Genomic DNA, 22,076 nt, shown 5'->3' on the forward strand with positions numbered 1-22,076 from the left:
AAAATAATGGACGTAACGTCTAAACGTTATTTCAACTATTGTTGTCACTAGCAGGCAACGTGCCCCTTTCAAAACTTCATTGATGCATTCTGACATATTGGTCGTGGACAACGTCCATGACTTTGAGGCAATTTTTTTTTTTAAAAAAAAAAAGTTGTCTACCATTCGACGATTGATTTTTGTTAGAAAAAAAAAGTTTTGTTGTCCGCAACTCCATGGCTGATTTTAGAAAAAAAATGTGTTGGACTGTCCACCACTCGACATAAATATATTATATCTTTTAAAAAAACATTATTTTTATATATTTTTTTGTAATAAAAAAAGAATTAAGCCGTCTACGTTAAGAATGTTGTTCCAACGGTGACTACGTATTTCTTGGTTAATTCTTGTAAAAAAGACCAATTATGGATTTACATTAATACCCCAAACCTCTATATGTAAGAGCAAAGGAGAGATTCAGAGACAGAGAATGTAAAGAGAAGTACTTAGAGCTTCTACCTCACCCACTTCGCACAGCCCTCAACCACCGCAATGCTGCCGGAGATTCCGCCGGCGCCACCTCCCCGAATATAAGTCTGCCGTTCGCCATACATTTTTTTCCAGATATTGTAGTTGTTAAGAATGTCGGGTTTGAACTCCAGTAAGCAGGCAAAGGCACGTGACCTGAAGCACCGCGTGCTCACTTGCCTCCACAAGCTCTCCGACAGGGACACCCACTCCGCCGCCGCATTGGAGCTCGAATCCATCTTCCGCCTTTCGTATCGTCCATCTCGGCCACCGACTCCTCCGACAAATCACCCGTTCGCCGCCAGTGCCTCCGACTCATTTCCGTTCTCTCCGAGAACCACGGAAATTCCCTCTCTCCTTACCTTTCCAAGCTCCTCTCCGCGGTCGTCCGCCGCCTCCGAGACCCCGATTCATCCGTCCGTTCCGCCTGTGTCGCCGCGTCGTTATCCCTCTCCTCGCACATCACTTCTCCTCCTTTCACCTCCATAACCAAACCCTTCGTCGAATCTCTCTTCATTGAGCAGGACACCAACGCCCAAAACGGCGCCGCGCTGTGCCTGGCTGCTATAATTGAGGGATCACGAAATCCGGACCCCGGAACACTGAGAAGACTGTTGCCGAGGCTCGAGAAGTTGGCAAAATGCGAGAGCTTCAAGGCGAAGGCGGCACTTTTGGCGCTGATTGGAAGTGTAGTTGGAGTAAAAGGAGTGCTGAGTAGTGGTGGAAAGAATGTGATTAGGAATTTGGTCACATGTTTGATGGAATTCTTGAGTAGCGAAGACTGGGCCGCGAGAAAGGCCGCGGCAGAGGCGTTGATGAAGATCGCCTCTGTGGCGAAAAACGCGCTGTCGGAGTATAAAGTTTCATGCTTGAAGACTTTTGAGGCAAAGAAATTTGATAAGGTCTGTGTTTCTTAGGATTTTGCTGAAATTGAGTTGAATTCAATTGATTTCTGTAGAACCCACAAACTATAAAGTTTCTTGATTTGTGTGTGTGGGTGAAATACGGGTTCATTTGATTAGGTGAAGGCAACGAGGGAGACAATGAATCAGATGATAGAGACTTGGATGGAGATTCCAGATCTACCTGACGAGGTTTCACCATTACCTGAATCACAGGCTTCATCTAAAGGTATGATTTGTCATGTGTTTTATCTTTCTTTGCTGTTTAATCTTCTGCTTCTTATTCATTCTTCAGATTCACGTGTAAATTTTTGATCTAAATGTTTGCAGCATATATTTGCTCATATATCGGGTAAAATGATTATGATTACGGTTTTCATATGCTGTGCTTTCTGCTTTATTCAGTTCATTATGCATTCAGACTAGTAAAGACTGTTCCGATGTCAGGTTTATTTTCTGCCATTTGCATTTATCTTGTAATTGTTAATTATTGACCCATAAAAAAGAAAATGTTAATTATTGATTTGTTCTATTGCACTTTAGACTGGTCCATGGTATAGTTTTTACCTCGTTCATTTCTGTCCGAGTACAATATAGGATTTGGATTTTCATACTCCAGACCTATCTTCTTTGATCATTTTTGCCTGACACTTGTTTTCTCAACCTTTGATAATGTTTCTTCCAAATTGTTCATATAATGAATTTTTGTTTCGACATTTTTGGCTGGGTACAGAGAATGCTAGTGATGGACGTTACCCACCTGGCCCCAAAACTTCCTGCTCTATTGGCTCTGCAACTCCTCAAGTAAAGAGGAGAAGCCTTCTAGAGAGCCCAGCTACCAGGACACCATTTGGTGATGGCTCTCCTGCTTCCACAGCCAGGAAAAGAAGTCCTTATGGAGGTGATGGAAACAGAATCGGCCCAGCAATGTTCCGGAAGTTAGACCAGAAGAAGCCCTCCAACTTGAAAGTTGAAATTGTGGCCCCTTCTGGTTCGTCTGACGTGGTGGTTTCAGATGATAGTCCTTTAAATAAAGATGAACAAATTTTGGCAGCTGCTGAGAGTGAGAAGAAACAATTTGAAAAGCCAGAGATCAAACGTGCCCTTTTCAATGAGAACAAGCTGAAACTTGGTTTCTTTAAAGGTGGTTCTCGAGTTGTTCCTTGTGGTGATGCCAGTGTTGTAGTTAGCAATGAAACTGGAGATATCTGTAGGAACCAGAGAGACTGTGAGGACCTATCTCTGATTCGAAAGCAACTTGTTCAGATTGAAAATCAGCAATCCAATTTGTTGGACCTTCTGCAGGTATCCAGCTTTTTTTCTCCGTGTATTGCCTTTCCTCACGTTTGCATTTACATATCAACTACAGCTGCATTGTAACAGTACTCTCAATCTTTAGGTTTTACTGTACCTTAGGACTGTTTGTTTGCGGTTTATGATTTATCAAATATGTCTAGTCTGTACATGGGTGCATTTTAGGAAAATTAGTATCCTCAAAGTTTGAAAAATTACAATCCGATTGCAATATATTTGATGAATTTCTTCATGCTTGTGGCAACTAAATTAATATTATCATGCACCATGTCGATAGAAGTGTAGAATCAAATCGTGAGTAAGTATATTTTTCTATAGCTGTTTGAAACGTGTATCTTGATCTGTATAGTTTATATATTTGTGACTTTTTCTGGCATTTGATGACATGCCGGCTGCATTAAACCTTTTCTGTACTATCAACATCCTACCAAAAGTACTGGGATTCTTCTGAGGTATAGTATACTACTTTGATGGCACGAATCTAAACTGTCATTAAGTGGCAGCAATTCCTGCCAATGAGGTATCATGTGTGCTCACATAGTGAAGCATTACTCTTGACATTTGTTTTCTAATATGGAACGTAGAGGTTTATCGGGAGCTCACAGAATGGTATGCATTCGCTGGAGGCACGTGTTCATGGTCTTGAGCTTGCTTTGGATGAAATATCATTTGATTTGGCTGTCTCAACTGGACGGATGTCACAAAACGGTGCAGCTGGAGGTATGTGTTGCAAGCTACCTGGTACTAATTTCTTGAGCTCAAAGCTCTGGAGAAAAGCGCCAGGTCATTCTTCAACTTCTCGGGTACCATCTTCTAGTGGAACCCCGTCAGTAGCTGCAGTACGCAGCGTATCAGACAAGAACGGAGATGGTGAAAGATTTCCACTGGGAAATCGGAGGTATCTGCTCCAAGGTGGCCGCGGGCTTATAGTGAACCCATTGGCCAAAATTTCTAGCGGCACCATGGGATTTTCAGACATTTCCTCAAGTGGAGTTGTAACAAATATTGCTGTTTGATGTCTATAGTGCATATATATGCCCGGACTGTTCCAGGTACTGTTTAATAGATCCTGATGAAATATTCTTTTCTCTTGTATTACTGTTTATGCAACTCACCAGAATGTCGGAATAATCTCCTGTGGCATGTACTGGTTATTGTCTTCCTTTCCGATGTTCTTCAGCAAATTATTTCCTGCCTTCCCGGCTCTGGCCTACTCTGAGAACTCAATACTTCTTTAATATTCTTGTCCGACTCAGCTTGTGTCCAACGGTTATCAAGAAATTACATCACATAATCTTTGCATTCAAGTTCAACAAGTAGTCTGTCTTTCTAACATATTCATTTTGGAGTTTTTGCGCTGCATTACACTCACAATTCCATTTAAAAGTACAGTGAAAACATCCTTTATTTATTCAACGAGGACGTCTCATATTGAACTCCCTAAAGACACTTAAAATGACTCTAATCTTCTCTGTCTTTTACCATGCAGGCTAAGGTGGTAGACCCAAAATTTGAAAGGCAGTGTGTGTGGAACATACAGTTTTAACCAACTATACATAGTTTGAGCTTCATTAAGGACACTCATGCCAAATTTGCTGTTGACTCCTTTGGATATTCCAAGCGTTTGTTTTATTCAATCAACCGAAGATCAGGTTAGAATCTTCATATAGAAGATGGCAAAAGAGTGGAGAAATGCTCTTCAGGAGTCTGACACGAGTGTTCACGGGTAAGAGGACAAAGGGCCGATCTCTGCTCTTAGTATGAAGTAATGATGCATATAGTCAAGAAACCTGTGTTTTATTCTTTATGTAGTGACTAGTGAGATATGTTTCCATTCTTTGTTGAATCTGAGTAATCATCATTTGAAAGATAGGTGAGGGATGTGAATCATTGGTAGCAGCATCTTTTGAATGATGAGTTTTAACCTTTAATCAATGGCTATGGACCACATGAACCCATTGTAAGGAAAGCTTGTGTGTTAGAAGATACCCGTTGCGTGCGAATGCGCCTCGGTTGGTGATTCTCATAGTCATATATAAGGTATCCATGAATCGGGTCGTATCCAACATTTTATTATTCAAGTTTGTTTGAAATTTATTGATCTTGGAAAAATGTGTTTGAGCTTTTCTTTTTTTTTAAATAAATTATTATTAGTATTAATTTAGAGGTAAAACAAGCTTTAATAGGGATGTTGGGATGAGCTTTGAACTCTTCAAAATATTTTATGAAATGTTTTGAAACTTATAAAATTTCAAATAGTACCTGATAGTATTTTTCAAAAATTTGTGCTGCTAAAACTGAAAAATAAGAAGATACAAATTTTAACAATTTTCCCAACTTTGTTTATTTATTTTCTTATTCTAAAATAAAAACTAATATCTTTTAAGGTAAAAAAAGTAGCTTGCAAAATGTATTAAATTGTAAGATCTTTGAATAAATTTAATAAACACCCTCCTAAACCAATCAAGATCGAGTAGCTTGGTTGTTTTGGGACGTACTTATTAATAAATTTAATAATCCTCCTCCACAAACTGTCCAAATTGTCCAATGGTAATTCTCCAATATTTAAGACCTCAAACTCTACAAAAAGCGAAGAACAGGAATTCTAGTATTTTTTTTTTTTTTTTTTCATGTGATTGGCATCGAATTTTACCTTTGTGTCCGCTATTCCAATGAGAGAGCTCATCCCGTTTTATGATTTCCTCCCGTTTTAAATGCATTTAATTATACCCATGTTCGAAAATTAAGATCTCAATCCAACACCTTGATACTGGTCAATCTCAAGCGATCCATGATGTGTACATAGAGCAGACTGCAGAGTTTACCACAAATCCTATACCATACACAGCTTAAAATCTCCTATACTGAAGCCACCATAGAATGAGTAAAGCATGTCATGATTTCTGTGTTGGGGTGCCAGTGCAACACTTATCATTATCACTATAACTTCATATCCAAGTAAAGATGGATGCAGGGTGAGACAGAAGCATGTATCAGTATCATTACTTCATGTACAGCAACAGTACCTTGTACTCTCCATCATTTTTCTTGAATAAAAGTCGGTTTATAGTGAATTTCCACATCTTCTCTTCAAAACCCCAACCAAAACAAAATCAAGTATTGCACATCGTTTGGTAAGTGTAGGTTTTTTCTGTTACATGCTATCCGATCTAACTTGATTCACACCATCTTGGATTCAACCAGCTAAAGAGTACATAGAGTAATAGAAAAAGCATTATTCCAAATATCCAGCCATTAAGGAATCATAATTTGGCGAGTTACAATAAAAACTCATTCAGCCTCTTGACCAATAGGTCCTTCCTTCTCAGCCTTCTGCAAAATACAAGCTTAGATGATTTTGCAATAATGCAATTGCAACACAATAAGAAAACAAGAATTGAATAAGTTCTCTTAGAGCAAGACAACAGAGGTTACATTAAGAGTACAGAAAATAAAAAATAACGAGTTTAAAGTAATTCAGATCAACATAAAAGAATAAACTCCACAAACAATGAGAGCATTTTCATAAACTTTCACCATTGTTTGAGACTTGCTTCAGTTCTGATGTTAAACATGATAAGGCAGCATAATATCATTTATACAGGCTAATGTTTAGAGCAAGTAAATGATGTCTGTACTCAAACTATCAAATCAATGAACACACAGAGGCCACACACATGGCAACCTATAGATCTAATGTAGGGAGAAATGTGTTATGTGTACCTTGACAGATTTTTTTGCCCATACAAAACTCAAGCCTAGCCTACGTATCAATTACATTCACATTTACAAAATCCAATATTTCATACCTAACTGCAAGTACTCTTACAATTGATTAAAATTGCTTCCCCAATCCCCACTATTCAATTTTGCTCAAACTCATTTTAAGCCCGTTGCTCTACAAATGCTCTCTCCACTACCATATACTAGGGGCAATTCCCCTTTCCTTACCATCTATGTAAATGACATCATCCTTATAAAGCATACACCAGAGACACATCCTTCATGACTTTAGCCATTTCACTTATTAATTATCAAGAAAAAACAAACACAACTATAAATCAGACCCAGAAGCAGCGCTATAATGGCAAGAAATCAGACTCCCCAGTTGTTCTTGCCATTGTGGTCACAGCCTCCTCTCACCATACTTAATAACATCAAGATGACTCTAGATAAAAGTAGAAAAACAAAGTAAGACGCATGATGATACTTTCTCAGTTCCTATAAATATAAGTGTCATAAACCTTAAAGTTCATGAGAACAAAAGAGTCATCCCTTCACCCAGACAACCAGAAGTATTCGGGGGGTGGAGACATCAAATTAATTACACAGCTTTTATCAACTTTCAGGCTTTCAGCCCTCTCTACGAAATCAATGTTCAAAGAGATAGTGGAAGAAGAAAGTCTTCCAAAAGAATGTTCCTAACTGTGACCTGATATTACTAATAATGCAGCAGACTTATGGCGATGTCATTCAGACGTCAATTTTGGGCAGGTATTTGTTATAGAGGAACTTGTTTCAGAAACTTCTTCATCTTTGATCACTTCCCCAAATTCCATCCAACCTTGAAATAGTAATGGCAATTAAATTCTTTAGGTACTTTAGCCAAAATAATAAAGTTATTATAATGCACTGAGACACCTGGGCCTCCCGGGCATAAGTGCAAAGCAAGATGCATGCTTCATCAAGGTAAAGCTCATCAGAAATTTGAAAACAAAGACACCTGCAACCTCTTGGTGTGCAAGCGCAGCTGACAATGCATGCTTCATCATTTAAAGATTATTAGATGTCTGAAAAGAAATAACATTTGCAAATATGATATATTCAGCAAAAGCTTTGAAATTTGCAGCAATTTTTGTGGATCAAAGCAAGCACTAATTCACAGTTATTGTTTTTCATTTTGTGAATGGATAAGTGCAATGCAAGATGCTGCTTCATCAATGCACATCAAACATTTGGAAAAGAAAATTATTTGTGCCATATATATTTTAGCTAAAGCTTCAAAATCGCAGCAGCAGCTTCTCTTAATTAGCATCAATTTAATATTGCTAAGATTGTGAAAGCATTATAAGCCAGGTTCCCCCACCCCCACAGTTTCAAATAAAAAATACCTAATAGGTTCTCCAATGACATATTAACATCAGATACAAAAGTTATCAGAAAAAAGCTTTAGCCTTTCAAACTACTACCATAAAATCAAACAGAACCCATTATTTGTGTGACTCAAATTCTGAAACAACCGAATGATACGATCCAGAAGAAATAGCCTAGAGTAACAGGTAAAACGAGCATGGGCAAGGTTTATTACCGATTGAGCGGAATGCCAAGCGAGTCCACGGTAGACATTGACGGAGAAGGTAGCGGTTAGATATATGGTGGCCACGCCAAGGCCCGCCGTGAACGCTTTGAACGCCCAGTCCCCAATTTTGCTCGCCACCGCCATTTACACTCAACCCCTCCAATCTGGGCAGTTTGATCGCGTGAATCCTGTCCAGATTCCGTATGATTCTCCCCCAATAAATTCAGAAATCTGTGAGCTAACACTATGAAAATTAGGGCAGAAATGCAAAGTGTATAGAAACCCTGGTTTGAAAATTTCAGTTTAAAAGGGTTTATGATAGCTACTGGGACTTGATATGTATTCTTTTACCATTTTGCCCTTACAGACATACATCTTCAAATATTTCCTGTCCTCCCCCCCACCCCACTTTATTTTTCTTTTATTTTATATTTTATATTTACACAATTTTCAAATTAAATTGCACATAACTCAATTAATCTATATTTTCAGGTAATTAAAGATAAGTCTTTAATGGTATAAATCAATTTCTCTTTTAATAATAATAATATCTTTCAAGGTATCATTTATATTTGAAATTAATAGAAAACAAAAATCACCCAAATTGTTGAGAAATTTGAATTCTGATAATAAATTATTTAAATTCGTTTGCATTATTCTACATCAATTAATTTTTGGAATATCAATAAATTTTAAATTTATTTAAAATCATTTTTTTAATTATTTTCTCAAATTCAAATGCATCCATCTGTCTCACTCTAGCATAAGAGAAGATCATCAAAAGAACAGATTTCAAAAAATTTGAAATATAACATATTTCACATGCAAACATCAACACTATTTTGATTCTCATTTTCAATTCCATCTGAATTTGTAATAACAGAAAATACCAAGAAAGTGTTGATTTTACCTTCCTTGTTCATTTTACTCCATCATCAAATCTTAAACAGAAACACAAGGGCAAGGATTAGGACATTCAAGAAAAACAGCATCTCATCCTCCGCATTAGACTAGGAGGATTTCCTGCTGCAGTTCCTGTTATATCTTTTATTCCGTTTTATGTATACACGTTATGTGCATAAAATCTTTTTCTAAATAAAATTGATGATGTAATCTTTATACGTGTAGCACATATATGTAAAATAAAATAGAAGATGTAATAGGAATTGCGATGGAAAATCCCAATCTGCTCCATGGCCAACTGAACAAGAACTGAACTCACTGGATTATGCCTATTGCAACATGGATAAATGGAAAAGCATTACTCTTGAATGGAAGCTTTGGACATAACCCCAAATGAATCGAGATTAACGATAATCTACAGTACTGATTAAGTTGCAGTTATTTGGACATGGGAGCCCATAATTTCCAAATCCCGATCAACAACTCTCTCTCTCCCTCTCTCTCTCTCTGTTGCATAGTTGGGAACAACTGGAGTTTCAGACATTTATCCTGTAGCTCAGCGTTCCCACTGTACTCCTAAGCCGAAAACCAGGTTTAACGCCACCACTTCTTTTCAGACAATGATATAAGCTGCAAATGTGGAAACCAGCAAGAGAAACGTCATTACTTAAGCAATGCAAGAAGAATAGGATGCGTGATGGACAAAAATAGAATGTCTGACGTAAGAAATATATCCCGTGCAGGAAAAAGTAACTTATTACATTCGATGCAGCATAGGCTCCACCAAACGCCATCACACAACCACAATTTTTAGGAATTAGACAAGAACCTTGGAAGGACAACTACATGCAAAAGATTTGCTGCAAGTGCATCATTTGTAAAATGAAGTAATGCTTTTGAAATTTCGCTGACAAGCAAGGCATTATACTTCTTCAAGAATGGAGAACCGAATAAAGGTAAGATACACAACAAACTTTTATTTGAAATTTTGATGCATCTTCTTTAATTAATTCTCATAAATCCTTTGTGCTAACGAGCATGTTAGATCACACACATAGCAAAACCCTGTGTGCCTGATCTTGGACCATGGCAATGCCCACCAAACTCCATGCGGCCAACCGTTGACCCGCAATCATAGCCATCATTGGTTACAACCATCAGATCTAAAAGCAATTTTGAACAAGAGAAGCATCAGCCAATTCTCATGAGCAAATTCTAGTTTAGGGAATTTCACGAGGGGAGGTCAAGGTAGATAGAGTTCTATTGAGGCCTTTGAGGCAGATAGCCACACATTGGTGGCAATGGGTTTTTGTGGAGAGCTCACACATTCGGAGGCACCAGCATTTCAGCACGAATAATGCAAATGCTACAAAGATTCTTTGTAGCATTTGTTGTTACCTATTAGCGATCAAAAACATTATCAACAGAAGAGCCAAGATATTGCAGCAATTGTTCATTGTTCATAGGTTTCCTTTCCTTGTATCTAAAGTAGGATTTATACACATGAAAACATCTCCAAGAACTTCGACTGTGCATCATATAGTATCAAATAATTCAAGTTATTGCTATCTTGAGAGGGCAATGAGCATGTGTAGATAGGCATAAGATCTGATTCAGTAACAAAACAGGCATACAGCATTCAGAGGCTATCTAGTCTGGCAGGGCATTTAGCAAGAGACCACAAAGAATCCACACTAATTCGCTCAAGCATGTAAATGCAACATACTTCATCTTACTAACAACGAAAGTAATTACGCATGTAATCTACCAGCTTTGCATGCATAAAAGAAAGTACAGATAGGTCAAGTACAGTTGAAAGGTTTTCATCCACCAACCTGTCGAGCAACTTGGGCCAACCGCCTACTATCTCGCGATGACTCTACTAACAAGCTGGACTTGTGTTGCTCCAGTTCCTGATGGCAATTTTTCCCATCTCCTGTTTTATTTTCTGTCTCAAGAGAGACATCAACTTCAGATATGCTTGGAGCTTGTCTCTTTCTCTTCCTTTGAAATGTATATTTGATGACTCTTGTAGGCTGGGGCGCCCTTTACTTTTGCCAGGCGAATTTGACTCTAAGTCCTCAGCATCCAATTTACAATCAGGAGACGACAAATTATCTGACAACCCAGTTTCCTCCACTAGAGGCACATTTTCTTCATTCGGTCCTTCATCCTTGTGCATTTTCATCTCAGCACGAATTCCCACAAGATTTTTTTCTTCTTTAGATGATTCTGCGCATCCCAGCTGAGTTTCTGGCTCAGCTTTATCTGGGAACAATCTTGGACCTATCTTTGGAGGTTGCTCGTCACAATAAGCACAGTCATCGACTAAAATTGGGTAGTTTGACACAGAATGTTGAGTTACCTGATCTGATTTCAGGAGAAGATAAGATTGTTTCCCACCTAGGGGTATCACAGCTTTTCTTCGTCTAATAGCTCTCTTCCTTTTCTGAGGAAAAGATTCCAAGCCGTCAAGCTTGATATCTGCCAATAGTTTATTCTCAAGTTCAGTCAGAGTTTTAGTTCCACAAGTTGGTGCTGCTCTGGAGGGCGCTTTACCTTCTTCCTCTTCCTGCTCCCCACAATTCTTCATGTCGTTTACATTATTAGTTTCCTCCGAGAGACATAAATCCTTATCCAAGAGATTCCTCTCACATGCCAGGATCCTTTGTGTACATCCATTTCTGTACAGCCCAGGCTCTTTGCCTCTCAATATTATAGAAGGCAAATCTCGATTCCTAACGTATGCACCACATGTACAAACTATCTTGTTATAGCACTTGCTGCATTCATTTCTCTGGCTTGGATTCCGTACTGCTACATCAGAAGCTACAGAAAAATCATTTGGAGGAAGGACTTCATTCGACCTATATGAATAAATTCTAGCTTCCACTGGTATGTTTCTTGAACAAGAATAGCAGCAATATTCTACATGCTGCAAATTCTCATTCTTTACCCTTTCCAGTTCAGTCTGCAGCTCCCGCAACTCTTCTCTGAGATCACTTACAATATCCTCAGCTTCCTGAAGTTGAGCTTCGAGTTCCTCAATCTTCTTCTGCTGCTTCACTGATGCTGCTTCTGCCTCACCAATCTGTAAACTCGGAAAAATAGATGACATAAATAGGACTACTGCCTGTCTAGCAACAGAAGGAGAATAAGCACAATTGCATGCATCAAAACCAAATTAGAAATAATGCCAGCCTCACAAACCATTTCTGAGAAAGATGACAGTATCAATTAATTACTTTGCTACTAGCACCAAACATGCTATGGAAAGAAAAGATGGACAATTTAAACAATTTCAGCAATAAACAAATAATAGCCCAACTAAAAAAAACTAAAGGACATTGTAAATTAATAAAATTCCACCAAAGGAACACATGAGAGAATTTCAACTGCCAAAGGAAAATTAGATAAGATACCAGACACCTTTAGCTTATGAATTGCAATTTTGAGATCTTGGCGGGTCAACGAGAGAAATTCCAAACTGAGTTGTTCTGATTCGATTGACATAAATGTACAACAGTCAGAACAGAAAGCGATACGATCAGTTCTCATATATCAAGACATTGACCTATCAAGAACGTAAAGAACAAAAAGACATATGATGATCCTAATTTCCAAGAACAACAAGTCCTTATCAGACTAATACATAGAAACGAGTAACATCTTTAGGGTCGGCCACAAAAGACATCACTGAAAAATTTACATGCAAAACAGACATCATCAACACATTCGACCAACAAAATCATTTAAAAAATTCTCAACCCCAACAGAACACAAGCTCCATATCCTCATTCGCTAGCTTCAAATCAGATTATTCTCACCTGAGAATCCATCATCTGCTTGAGGCGGAGCAGCATCCGGACCCCCTCCTCTTTTGCCACCTTCAGCTCATGCTGATACCTCACAGACTTCCTTTCTGAGGCCATAACTCTAGTCGCTGCCTCCTTTGATATGCTCAATATTACATCAGCATACGCCTTCTTCAACGCCGTTAATTTCTGCATTCCAGACAGAATTTATTTTTTTCTCAAAAGAGATTTAAAGAATCACATCCCAGACACATCTCACATCTGTATATAATCTTCAATAAGCAATAAAATACAGATAAAGGTTGCACGAAAGCTACAAAAGTACCAAAATTTGCCCCATTTTCAAAAACTTCAACTTATTTACTTTTTTTTTTAAAAAAAAAAGAAAAGAGAAGATCAAAAACCCACATCTATAATCAAGAAAATAACAAGAACTACTTCGAATCATCAAATAAAGCTTAAAGGAACACCTAATCATTCCACCATTTTTCAAATAACACATAAAAAAAGTCAAGATTTCAAAAAACACAAACCCGAACAACTTCCAAAACCATTAAAATTCACATGAAAACTTAAAACAGAAGAAAACAAGATCAAAACCCAAACCCACAAAGAATAAATGCGGAAAGAAGAAAAAAGAGGGTACAAGAACGGTTAAGGGGAATCAGTTAGGTAGTTGGTGGGGCTGTTCAAGAAAACAAAGAAATGGGTTCCACCACCGCGACCACGGATGCCGCTGGTGGCTGGAATCCTCCAAAAGGGGCGGCGGGACTTACCTCGTCGGCGTCCATTACTCCGATTCCTAAAAAGAATCAAACCTTTCTCTTGAGGTTTTTTGGACCGAAGAGCTTTTCTTCCTTAAGTCTTTTTTTTTCAATTTTGTGTTCGCTCAGCAGAGCTGTCTGTTATGAACTGAAACTCCAATTTACCGAATTACCCCTTGATAAGGAGCTTATTTACTGAAACGCCATGCAAGCTGACAATCGAGCCTTCGGGGTGGTCCCACTTGCGGCGTGATCACGTGACGTGGTTGCTTACGACCCTGCCACGTGGATAAAGCACGTGTCTCGGTGCATAGGGAGTGGCTTTTGGAGGGAAAAATATACAAATGAGGTATTTAACTTTTTTTTTAAGAATCTTATGCTTAAATAAACTATTATTGCATATTTATGGATAAAAAAATATTTGATATCACAAATATAGTAGTGTATTTTAGAATAATTACAAAATTTTATTTCAAAAAAATAAATATTAAGCTTCTTCACTTTAACATGGTTATATTTATTTTCTTGGTACAAATCTATAAATTATTAAAAATATTTATATATCTGCGAGATTATTTTTTATCATATGGTTTCTAATTTCAAGTCAAATAGTTTCTATACAAAAAAGAGAATACTAACAATAAAAAATAAAATAACGTGTATTAAAATTGTCACTTCATGATTTTCATAATTCAAATACTGATAATATTTTAGCAGATGTTATCATTAGGTATAATTAGTAGCAAAAAGAATTGTATATAAAATTATCACGATAAATGATTAGTGACTCCTGATAGTGAAAATACAATAACAATAAATATTATTATCACTATATTGTATTATTATCATTATAAATGTGTCACTAATTATATATAATAACAATTTAATGTATGATCATTGTGGCAAATAATTATATTATGATAAAATTAAATTTATTGTCATTTAAAATATGTTTTTATTGACAGTTTAAAAATTATTATTTAATATTTTATCACTGTTTTCTTTAGTGATCTTACGTATATTGATTTATAAGGCCATGGAAAGGTACATTTCATTACGCCCTGATTAATCATAAAATATAACACGATCTTATTTGTTTTCATTTCAATAACTAATCTATTTGAATATTTCAGAAAAGTTGTTAGGATTGTTTCTTGCGACATAAACTGAACGTCTTTGGAAGGAAGAAGCGTGTTAGAATTTATTGATGGATTATTTTGTTTGATTTTCTACAATACAAATTTCATGAATTCAAATATATATCAATTTCTTACTTTGTACTTATCCTACAATTGGGGTACCAATATTTTCAAATGTCTGATTTCATTATGTAACTTTTTGGCGAACAACTATTTGTTATTTTTTTGTAATTACTTTTATGTTGAAATAAAAATATATTTGAATTAATTCAATAAATTATAATTTTTTATTATTAGTGGTATCAGATTGATGTAGCTTTTTATTCATATAAATGGTCGAGCATTATATTTTCTATTATTTAAAAGTAGAAGCAGTGTTATATCAATGTATGATTAACAGTACTGATTCTTATTATTTCAAAATTTGTATGAAATTTGTGCTTTTGAATCATTATTAAAGTGAGGAGACGTTGAAAATATTCTCAATTAAAATCATATAAAACCAAATATGCATATATTGTGATTTTCAAACAGACGAAAAATTAAGAAATGAAAATAAAATTAATAACAAAAATGTCTATCTACTAGTACCGTAGACAGACATAAACCTAAACTTACACAGAAAAAAAAAAAAAAAAAGTTGACCCTTAAATTTTCACTAGTTAGAAAAAATATAGGAAGCAAAAAATATGTTATTTCACAAATATCGCTGTCATAATAAAATGTTTGAACAAAATATGATACAAGTAAGAAGAACAACAAATCTCTTGCATTAATTCGGAGTAAAGATTTAGAATTATGGTCGATGACGACGAATAATTTAATGTCACTTATTAATATAATCTGTTTATCCGCGTTAAATATCATTGCACTTTGGCTAGTACAACGGGCTATTAATGAGAGGTTATTAAATATAGTACTAATTGGTATATTCTAAAAGAAAAAATGCATTTTAAGACACACTATTTGGTATTTTTACATTATGGTACCCCTATACAATAATATATTATTCGAAATTGCACATAATTATTGCATAAGCGAAATAGATTCTCCACAAAGATGCCAAAATTAGGATGCAAAATTCATAGATTTTGATGATTTATAATTTTTGAAATTTCAATTTTTATAGAAGAGTTTTTGAACTAAGTATAGGGCAAGTAATAATTTGTATTATTAGTTCCGCAAAATTTATGGAAATTAATTTGATATATATACTATTTTTTCTAACCTAATAATGAATTGAATTAATAAACTAAATCGAATAAATTATTAAACTTTTTCCATTTGATAATTAAACAAGTAGACATAATTTCATAAAATATCAATATTTAGTATAATATATATTTATATATCCTTATGTGATTTTACATATAGATTATTCATTTTTTTTTCTTTTTTGGAACTTATAACGAAAGAACTACACGAAATATGAAAATGACTTACTTTTTTATATTACAAACTCATAAAATATTTATTCATTATTCATGTTGCCGTACACATTTAGCATAGTACTTAAAAGTTAAAACATCATTTTCAAAATAAATCATTTAAATTTTCCAATTACTCACGTTATAAGTATATATACAACACAAAATTCATTTTATCTAAACCAAAACAAGATAAAATTAGACAAATACTTTGCAACATAATCTAACAATTTACCACACGATAAGTTAGCAAATACGATTTAAAGTTTTATGTAAAAGTTGAAATATTTTTTATTACGAAAAAACTTATATATGAAAGGCAGCAAAAATCTGAGGCATCCCTTTCTCAAAGCAAAGGGTTTCATTACATCCGGAAGAGCAAGTTTGTTTTGGGTCACTTATCATCGTTTTTATGTAAAAGTTGAAATACTTTTTATTACGAAAAAACTTATATATGAATGTACTGAATTCTTAATTTTATAAGTTTTTCTGGATCTGTCAAGCTCTTTTAACGAAAAATATAAGTGGAAATTTCTCTCCCATTGTTCTTATGCTATAAAATATTTATCTATTTGATCAATTTAGAAAACAATAATTAGTTCCAACAAATCATTACATCACCCCTAAATTGATGATAGGTAAGTCTTGGGAAAATCTGATTAATATATAAAAGTTACCAAAAATTAAACATCGATCGATTATATGTATAAGCCCTTTAAATTTAAATGAGATTTTTCGTATTGAGTACAAAATAGTTTTGAGTAGTACACTCTTAAGACAATTATGTTTGGTAAAATACCGTTGTTTCTTTACTTTTAAGAAATATGTTTGGTGTAATAAGATGTGTAATTATTATTTTTTATATATTTGTACTAAAATAAACAAAATAATCATACTTATCAATGATATAAAATTAAAAACGAAATGAAACTCACACCATAATTATGATGTAATTTACGATTCATTTTTTTTTCATACATTTAAATCCAAATATATATATATATATATTTATATTTACACGAGAAAGTACTTTCATACATTTTTATAGAATGAAAATGAATCCAAAAACTAATCATATGTACATTTTCGGTATTCCATCGCGGGTGTTTGCAATAGTTTAATTTAAATGTTTATCAATTGTAAATATGTTTTATATGCTTTTACGTAGTTTAAAATTAATTAATTAAGATCTCAAGTTATAAGTTTCTCAACACCAATTTTCGCAACTTCTTAATAATATTGTACATACTAAATTTTTCCCGTCAAATATTTACATTTTATTTTTAACCACGCTCAACATTCTCTAAATTAAATTTTAATTTTTTTATTATAATTTATTATTATCATAAAAGTAGAAATTATTGCAAGCACGGATTGTCAATTATGCCCTTTGAGCATAAAAAGAAAAAGGAAAAAGAAAAATATAAAAGAGGAGAAAATGAGTAATGCCAGTTGTTTTCCAAGTCTCTTAGTAATTAACTCAGCTGCCTAAGACGACTTTAATTCTTATATAAAACCTCTCCTCCTCCTCTCTGTCTCTCTCTCCCGCCGCTAACCGCCGTCTCTTCCCTCACGCGCCGTCGCCGCCAAGATCAAAGCAGCGTATCTTTGTTACGTGATAGTCTCGACTGTCACTGCCATTTCTCCGGCCAAGTAGCGGGAACGAAAACCACTTTTGCAGGTTTTCAACTCATTGTAAACAATTCAGTTACTAGATCAGTGGATTTAAATGCAATGCCTGGGTGTTTCTCTTTACTTCATCTCTCTGCTTCTTGTTTTGTGCTTTCTACCTTATCCTCTGAGTCTTGTCTATTTATCTAAGCGTACAATTTTCTCTTCCTCGTATGCTTCCGTGTGTGAAGTTAATTTGCTGTAGTTCGTTAGAATTCTGGTGTGCTTAAATTTTTCTTTTTGGCTACTGTGGCGAGAAGGAGATTGATGATCGGGTTTAACATGTAACTTCTGTTTTGGTGTTTATTGAGATTCTAATGTTTCGACAGTTTTTGATTTTCTTGAACTTCTTTATCTGCATATACTTCAATGGGTTAGGTTTAGAAATGTCCACAAAAGGTAATGTTGGAAATATGTTAGGTAGAAATGAATTAAATCTTAGCCACTAAGTTCACAACGTTAGCCTGCTTGCACCTGTTTGCTTAATGAGGAGTCAGAAAGAGCATTGGAATATGTTATTTCGGTTGACAGTTGCAATGGGTGTTCAGTAGGAGGGTAGGACATTTAACACATGTATTAGCTAATTGTGCTGCAATGAGTCGTTTGTTGACCAACATATCCATTGTGGAAGATTCCAGTTGTGTGTAGTGTGGTTTCAAGCACTTGTTGGAGGATGCAGATACCCTTTTTCAGATGCTTAAAAGGTAGGTAGAGTAATTTAAAAAATAAAACAGCAGCATGTTGGCCATAAAAATCTATTATTGTTGTCAATCTAAACATTGCCCTTTGTATTGCATGTCTGTAATCCTTCCGTGGTTAATATGTTACTGTTGGCGAGAAGGCCCGTGTCTCAAATCTATTGTTGCTACTCTGCAGACTTCAACATTGAACTAAACGGGCATTCAGTCTTTAGTGAGGAGAGGATCATATCTCATGGTGTAGAAGTTCTCTTGGTGAAAGGTTTCTCTTTGGCACGGATTTGCAGAAAATGTTGTATTTTCCCAGACCAATCACAAAGCTGCTTTGTTGTTGAAATGCTACAATCTCTTTTCCTCGAAAGCCAAACCTGACCCAATAAAGATTATTTTTTGTCTTTGGAATTGGAGGATGCAAATTTCCAGTGCAGAAGTATACTATAAATGTCAGTTCTACTTCAGCGTCTCAAATGGATAATCAATGGTTTTAATAAATCACCATCATTTACCCCTAAGAGGTTGGATGGTCCTGATGTGAAGCCGTCGCCTCAGCTAAACTTTGATCAGCTGGAGAAGCAGCAGGCAGTGAAACCCAACAGTCTCAAACCTAACCGTGAAATATTCAAGCGGCCAATGTTGGAGGCTGCACATGAGATTTCCATTTATATTCATCGGTTTCACAACCTTGACTTGTTCCAGCAAGGGTGAGTATAATATTAGTTTAACTTCATATTTCATTTTCTATCTCCTATTTCTTTTGGTTAAGCATTTGCATCCATCTTTTTATTTGTTTACTTTTATTGTGTTCTTTAGATGGTATCAACTTAAGATTACAATGAGGTGGGAGGATGACGATTCTGGCTCCTTAGGGACTCCAGCAAGGGTTGTTCAATATGAAGGTAATTATCCTGGTACCTGGTTTGCTGATGTTCTCTCTAGTATGGTGATCCATTGCTCACCCAAAAGTCTGTGTTGCAAAATTTCTTTTGGTTCTTCCATGATCCAAACACGGGAGAAAATAAAATCCTTAGATTGCTCACCCAAAAAATAATTAGTCTACGCTAACTTAATTTATTATTTTACTTCTTTCTAAACCCTATATCTGCTGCTTGCTGAGAGAACCGCCAAGTTAATTATGCCTATGTTGATTCATTATTGATTCAGACAGGTATTAACATGCCATCTCTTTGGAGTTGCCTCTCACAAATTGTTGAAACTTCAGCATCCCCATAATTTTTATTCTCTTGTATTTTTCATTTTGTTTTCTTATGAAGAATGTCCTACTACACTTTAAAAGTTGCAGAAGGCCTGCTCTTTAGCCAATATCAGAGCCTGAGAGACTGACTTACTTTCTTTATCTGAGCAGCTCCTGATTTGGGTTCTGATGACATATATGGAGTCTGGAGGATTGATGACATAGACCATAGCTTTTCAACACAACCTTTTCGAATCAGATATGCAAGACAAGATGTACTTTTGGCTATGATGGTCTCTTTCAACTTATCTCTTAGTAAATTTGAGGTAATGTTCTCTTTTTCTTTTTGGGTGGGCAGGTTGACATGCACTGCACGTCTGCACCATATGCTCCATGTATGCATGTTTATCCGTGTGGATATACATATAACTTTCCATGTGCAGAAACAAATGGAAAAGATCGAGGACAAATGGATTGGATCTTTCACTAAATGCTGAAAATATAAGCCAAAAACCATGGATTTTGGGTTGAGCACAACTTATTCTTGTAATATTAAGGCTAAAACTAAAGCCCTTTCTGATATTGTTTTATTTGAGAACACTTTTGAAAGCAGGAAATCTCCTGAATCCTTTTACCATGCTAGAACATGCACATATAAATTCAACAGTTGCAATCATGTTTCTATGGCTCCTGAATTGGCATTTGATACCAGGGTCCACCCACCTCCGCTGTTATTCTGAAGTTTGAGCTGTTGTACACTCCAGTGTTGGAGAACAGGTTAGCAGACATAATCTATTTTTCTAGTGTTTTCCTCGTGAATGTTAGATGCTTTGCACTCTGTTTTTCTATTCCAACATGCTATGCTGGGTGAAGTGAACCAATAAATTTACTACCTTCTGTTATAAGCGTGACCTAAGTAATTGCAGTGTTCTGTTCCAGGTTTAATGTTCAGGCTTGTTTGGACACATCCCCTGCTGCAGTGCATGAGTTTCGACTTCCACCTAAAGCTCTTTTGGGACTGCATGCCTATTGTCCTGTTCATTTTGATGCTTTTCATGCTGTGCTAGTTGATACTAGTGTTCATGTCAGCTTGCTGAAAAGCGGAGTTCACAGTTCCTCTCTGAAGATATCGAGGTTTGTTACAGCTTCCCTTTTCTTCATGTCATATAATCTTTATTTTTATTTCTTTTGGCACCAGGGATGACGATTTTGCTGTTAGCTTGTTGTGGATGACTGTTGATGGACCTAGTGACAGGGTTGGCCAAAATCCTAAGACAATTTTGCTCTTGCCTGCATCATTTATCATCATATATTCCATACATATGCGAGAGAAAAACAATTTTTTGCATAGGTTTTATCACTTTCCAGGAAGTGCTATTTGTAAGGATCGGCAATTTTCAGAACAAAAATGCATAAGGATAAATGGGAAGACACTCTTTTATTGGCATAAGAGAGAGTTATTTGCTCTAGTAAGGATGAGTAAATTTCAGAACAAAAATGCATGAAAATAAATGAAAAGGCTCCCTTTCATTGGCATAAGAAATATAAAATAAAGTAATGAGAAAGAAAGGAAGAAAGAAGAAAGAAGGAAGACACCTATTAGTGCTATCATACTTGTAAAACAGTGTTCTCAGTCTTACTCTTTTGCTATGTTCTTCTTGACCTTTATGTTTTTAAACTACGAGGCATGTTTCCTTGTACTTCTGTCAGTCTGTGTTAACCTTTTACTGATTTCGAATATTCTGTTGAAGTAACAATATAAACTGTGTTTTTGCAGTGATCCTAAAGCTAATGATGATGATATTGACGGAGAGCATGATAAATCAAAGCAAGTATGTGTTCTCTGCGACTTCTGTTTTGCCGCTAATCTTCCTTGCTTCTATGATTATTCTCATATCATATTGTACTCAATTCTTTTCTTTATTCGTGTTCTATAAGACTCCTTTTCCAGAGCCCACAAATTCCCATGTATTTCCATTTATAATTGCAGTTGTTTTTTGCTCCTATCTTTATGTCCGTGCATGTTTGCTAGCGCAGTTCTGGTGCTTTCTCTAGAATGAGGTCATGAAACAAAAAATATTTCTTGATCAAAGCTAACTGAGCAGGCCTTTAGAATAATTTCCATAATCAGTTAATAGTTTACTCTACACAAGGACGCTTTTGATGATAACTAATGGCCTCTGTTATTACACAACTATGACTAATTTTATATGTTCAATGCATTTGTATTTCCCATTGACAAAGAAAGTTCATTCAGTATCCTGCCAATTTCATTCTTCTGCATTTGTTTACGTGGTTAAAGTTCTGCCATCATTTTGTACAGGTTATGCTTGTGAAAGCATTATCAAGTGCCCGCGACATACTTCTGGAAGAGCTACAAAAGCTCAGCAAGGCAATCAATCAACCAATTGACATCAATGATATTACCTCCAATGAATTGTTTGA

The 22,076-nt window shown here is 35.6% G+C and overlaps 3 protein-coding genes and 1 long non-coding RNA gene across 4 annotated transcripts in view; 2 read left to right on the top strand and 2 right to left on the bottom strand.

Moving 5' to 3' along the window:
- On the top strand, window positions 447-4,804 carry LOC105168735 (TORTIFOLIA1-like protein 3). Its single transcript, XM_011088880.2, is given in 6 exon segments — window positions 447-745; window positions 748-1,409; window positions 1,530-1,638; window positions 2,143-2,714; window positions 3,308-3,775; window positions 4,213-4,804. Coding segments are annotated over 5 exon segments (1,899 nt in total). The 5' UTR covers window positions 447-621; the 3' UTR covers window positions 3,740-3,775; window positions 4,213-4,804.
- LOC110012486 lies at window positions 9,195-10,950 on the bottom strand. The gene is made up of 2 exons (XR_002287729.1): window positions 10,761-10,950; window positions 9,195-9,555 (listed from the first exon to the last, which is right to left on the bottom strand). It is a non-coding gene; the product is annotated as an uncharacterized LOC110012486 (long non-coding RNA).
- Window positions 10,952-13,621, bottom strand: LOC105168821 (the record flags this gene model as incomplete). The annotated part of the gene is made up of 3 exons (XM_011088977.2): window positions 13,517-13,621; window positions 12,753-12,929; window positions 10,952-12,016 (listed from the first exon to the last, which is right to left on the bottom strand). Coding segments are annotated over exons 1-3 (1,257 nt in total), but the record flags the coding sequence as incomplete, so codon positions are not given.
- Window positions 17,847-22,076, top strand: part of LOC105168736 (protein FAM135B) — a gene marked incomplete in the record, with an annotated part of 8,791 nt that continues 4,561 nt past the window's right edge. Inside the window, 8 exon segments of the mRNA XM_020696248.1 lie at window positions 17,847-18,445; window positions 18,583-19,140; window positions 19,250-19,335; window positions 19,803-19,957; window positions 20,344-20,408; window positions 20,571-20,765; window positions 21,409-21,463; window positions 21,955-22,070. Coding sequence (XP_020551907.1) covers window positions 18,881-19,140; window positions 19,250-19,335; window positions 19,803-19,957; window positions 20,344-20,408; window positions 20,571-20,765; window positions 21,409-21,463; window positions 21,955-22,070 — 932 coding nt within the window.

Source organism: Sesamum indicum, linkage group LG8, assembly GCF_000512975.1.
Source record: "Sesamum indicum cultivar Zhongzhi No. 13 linkage group LG8, S_indicum_v1.0, whole genome shotgun sequence".
NCBI lineage: Eukaryota > Viridiplantae > Streptophyta > Magnoliopsida > Lamiales > Pedaliaceae > Sesamum > Sesamum indicum.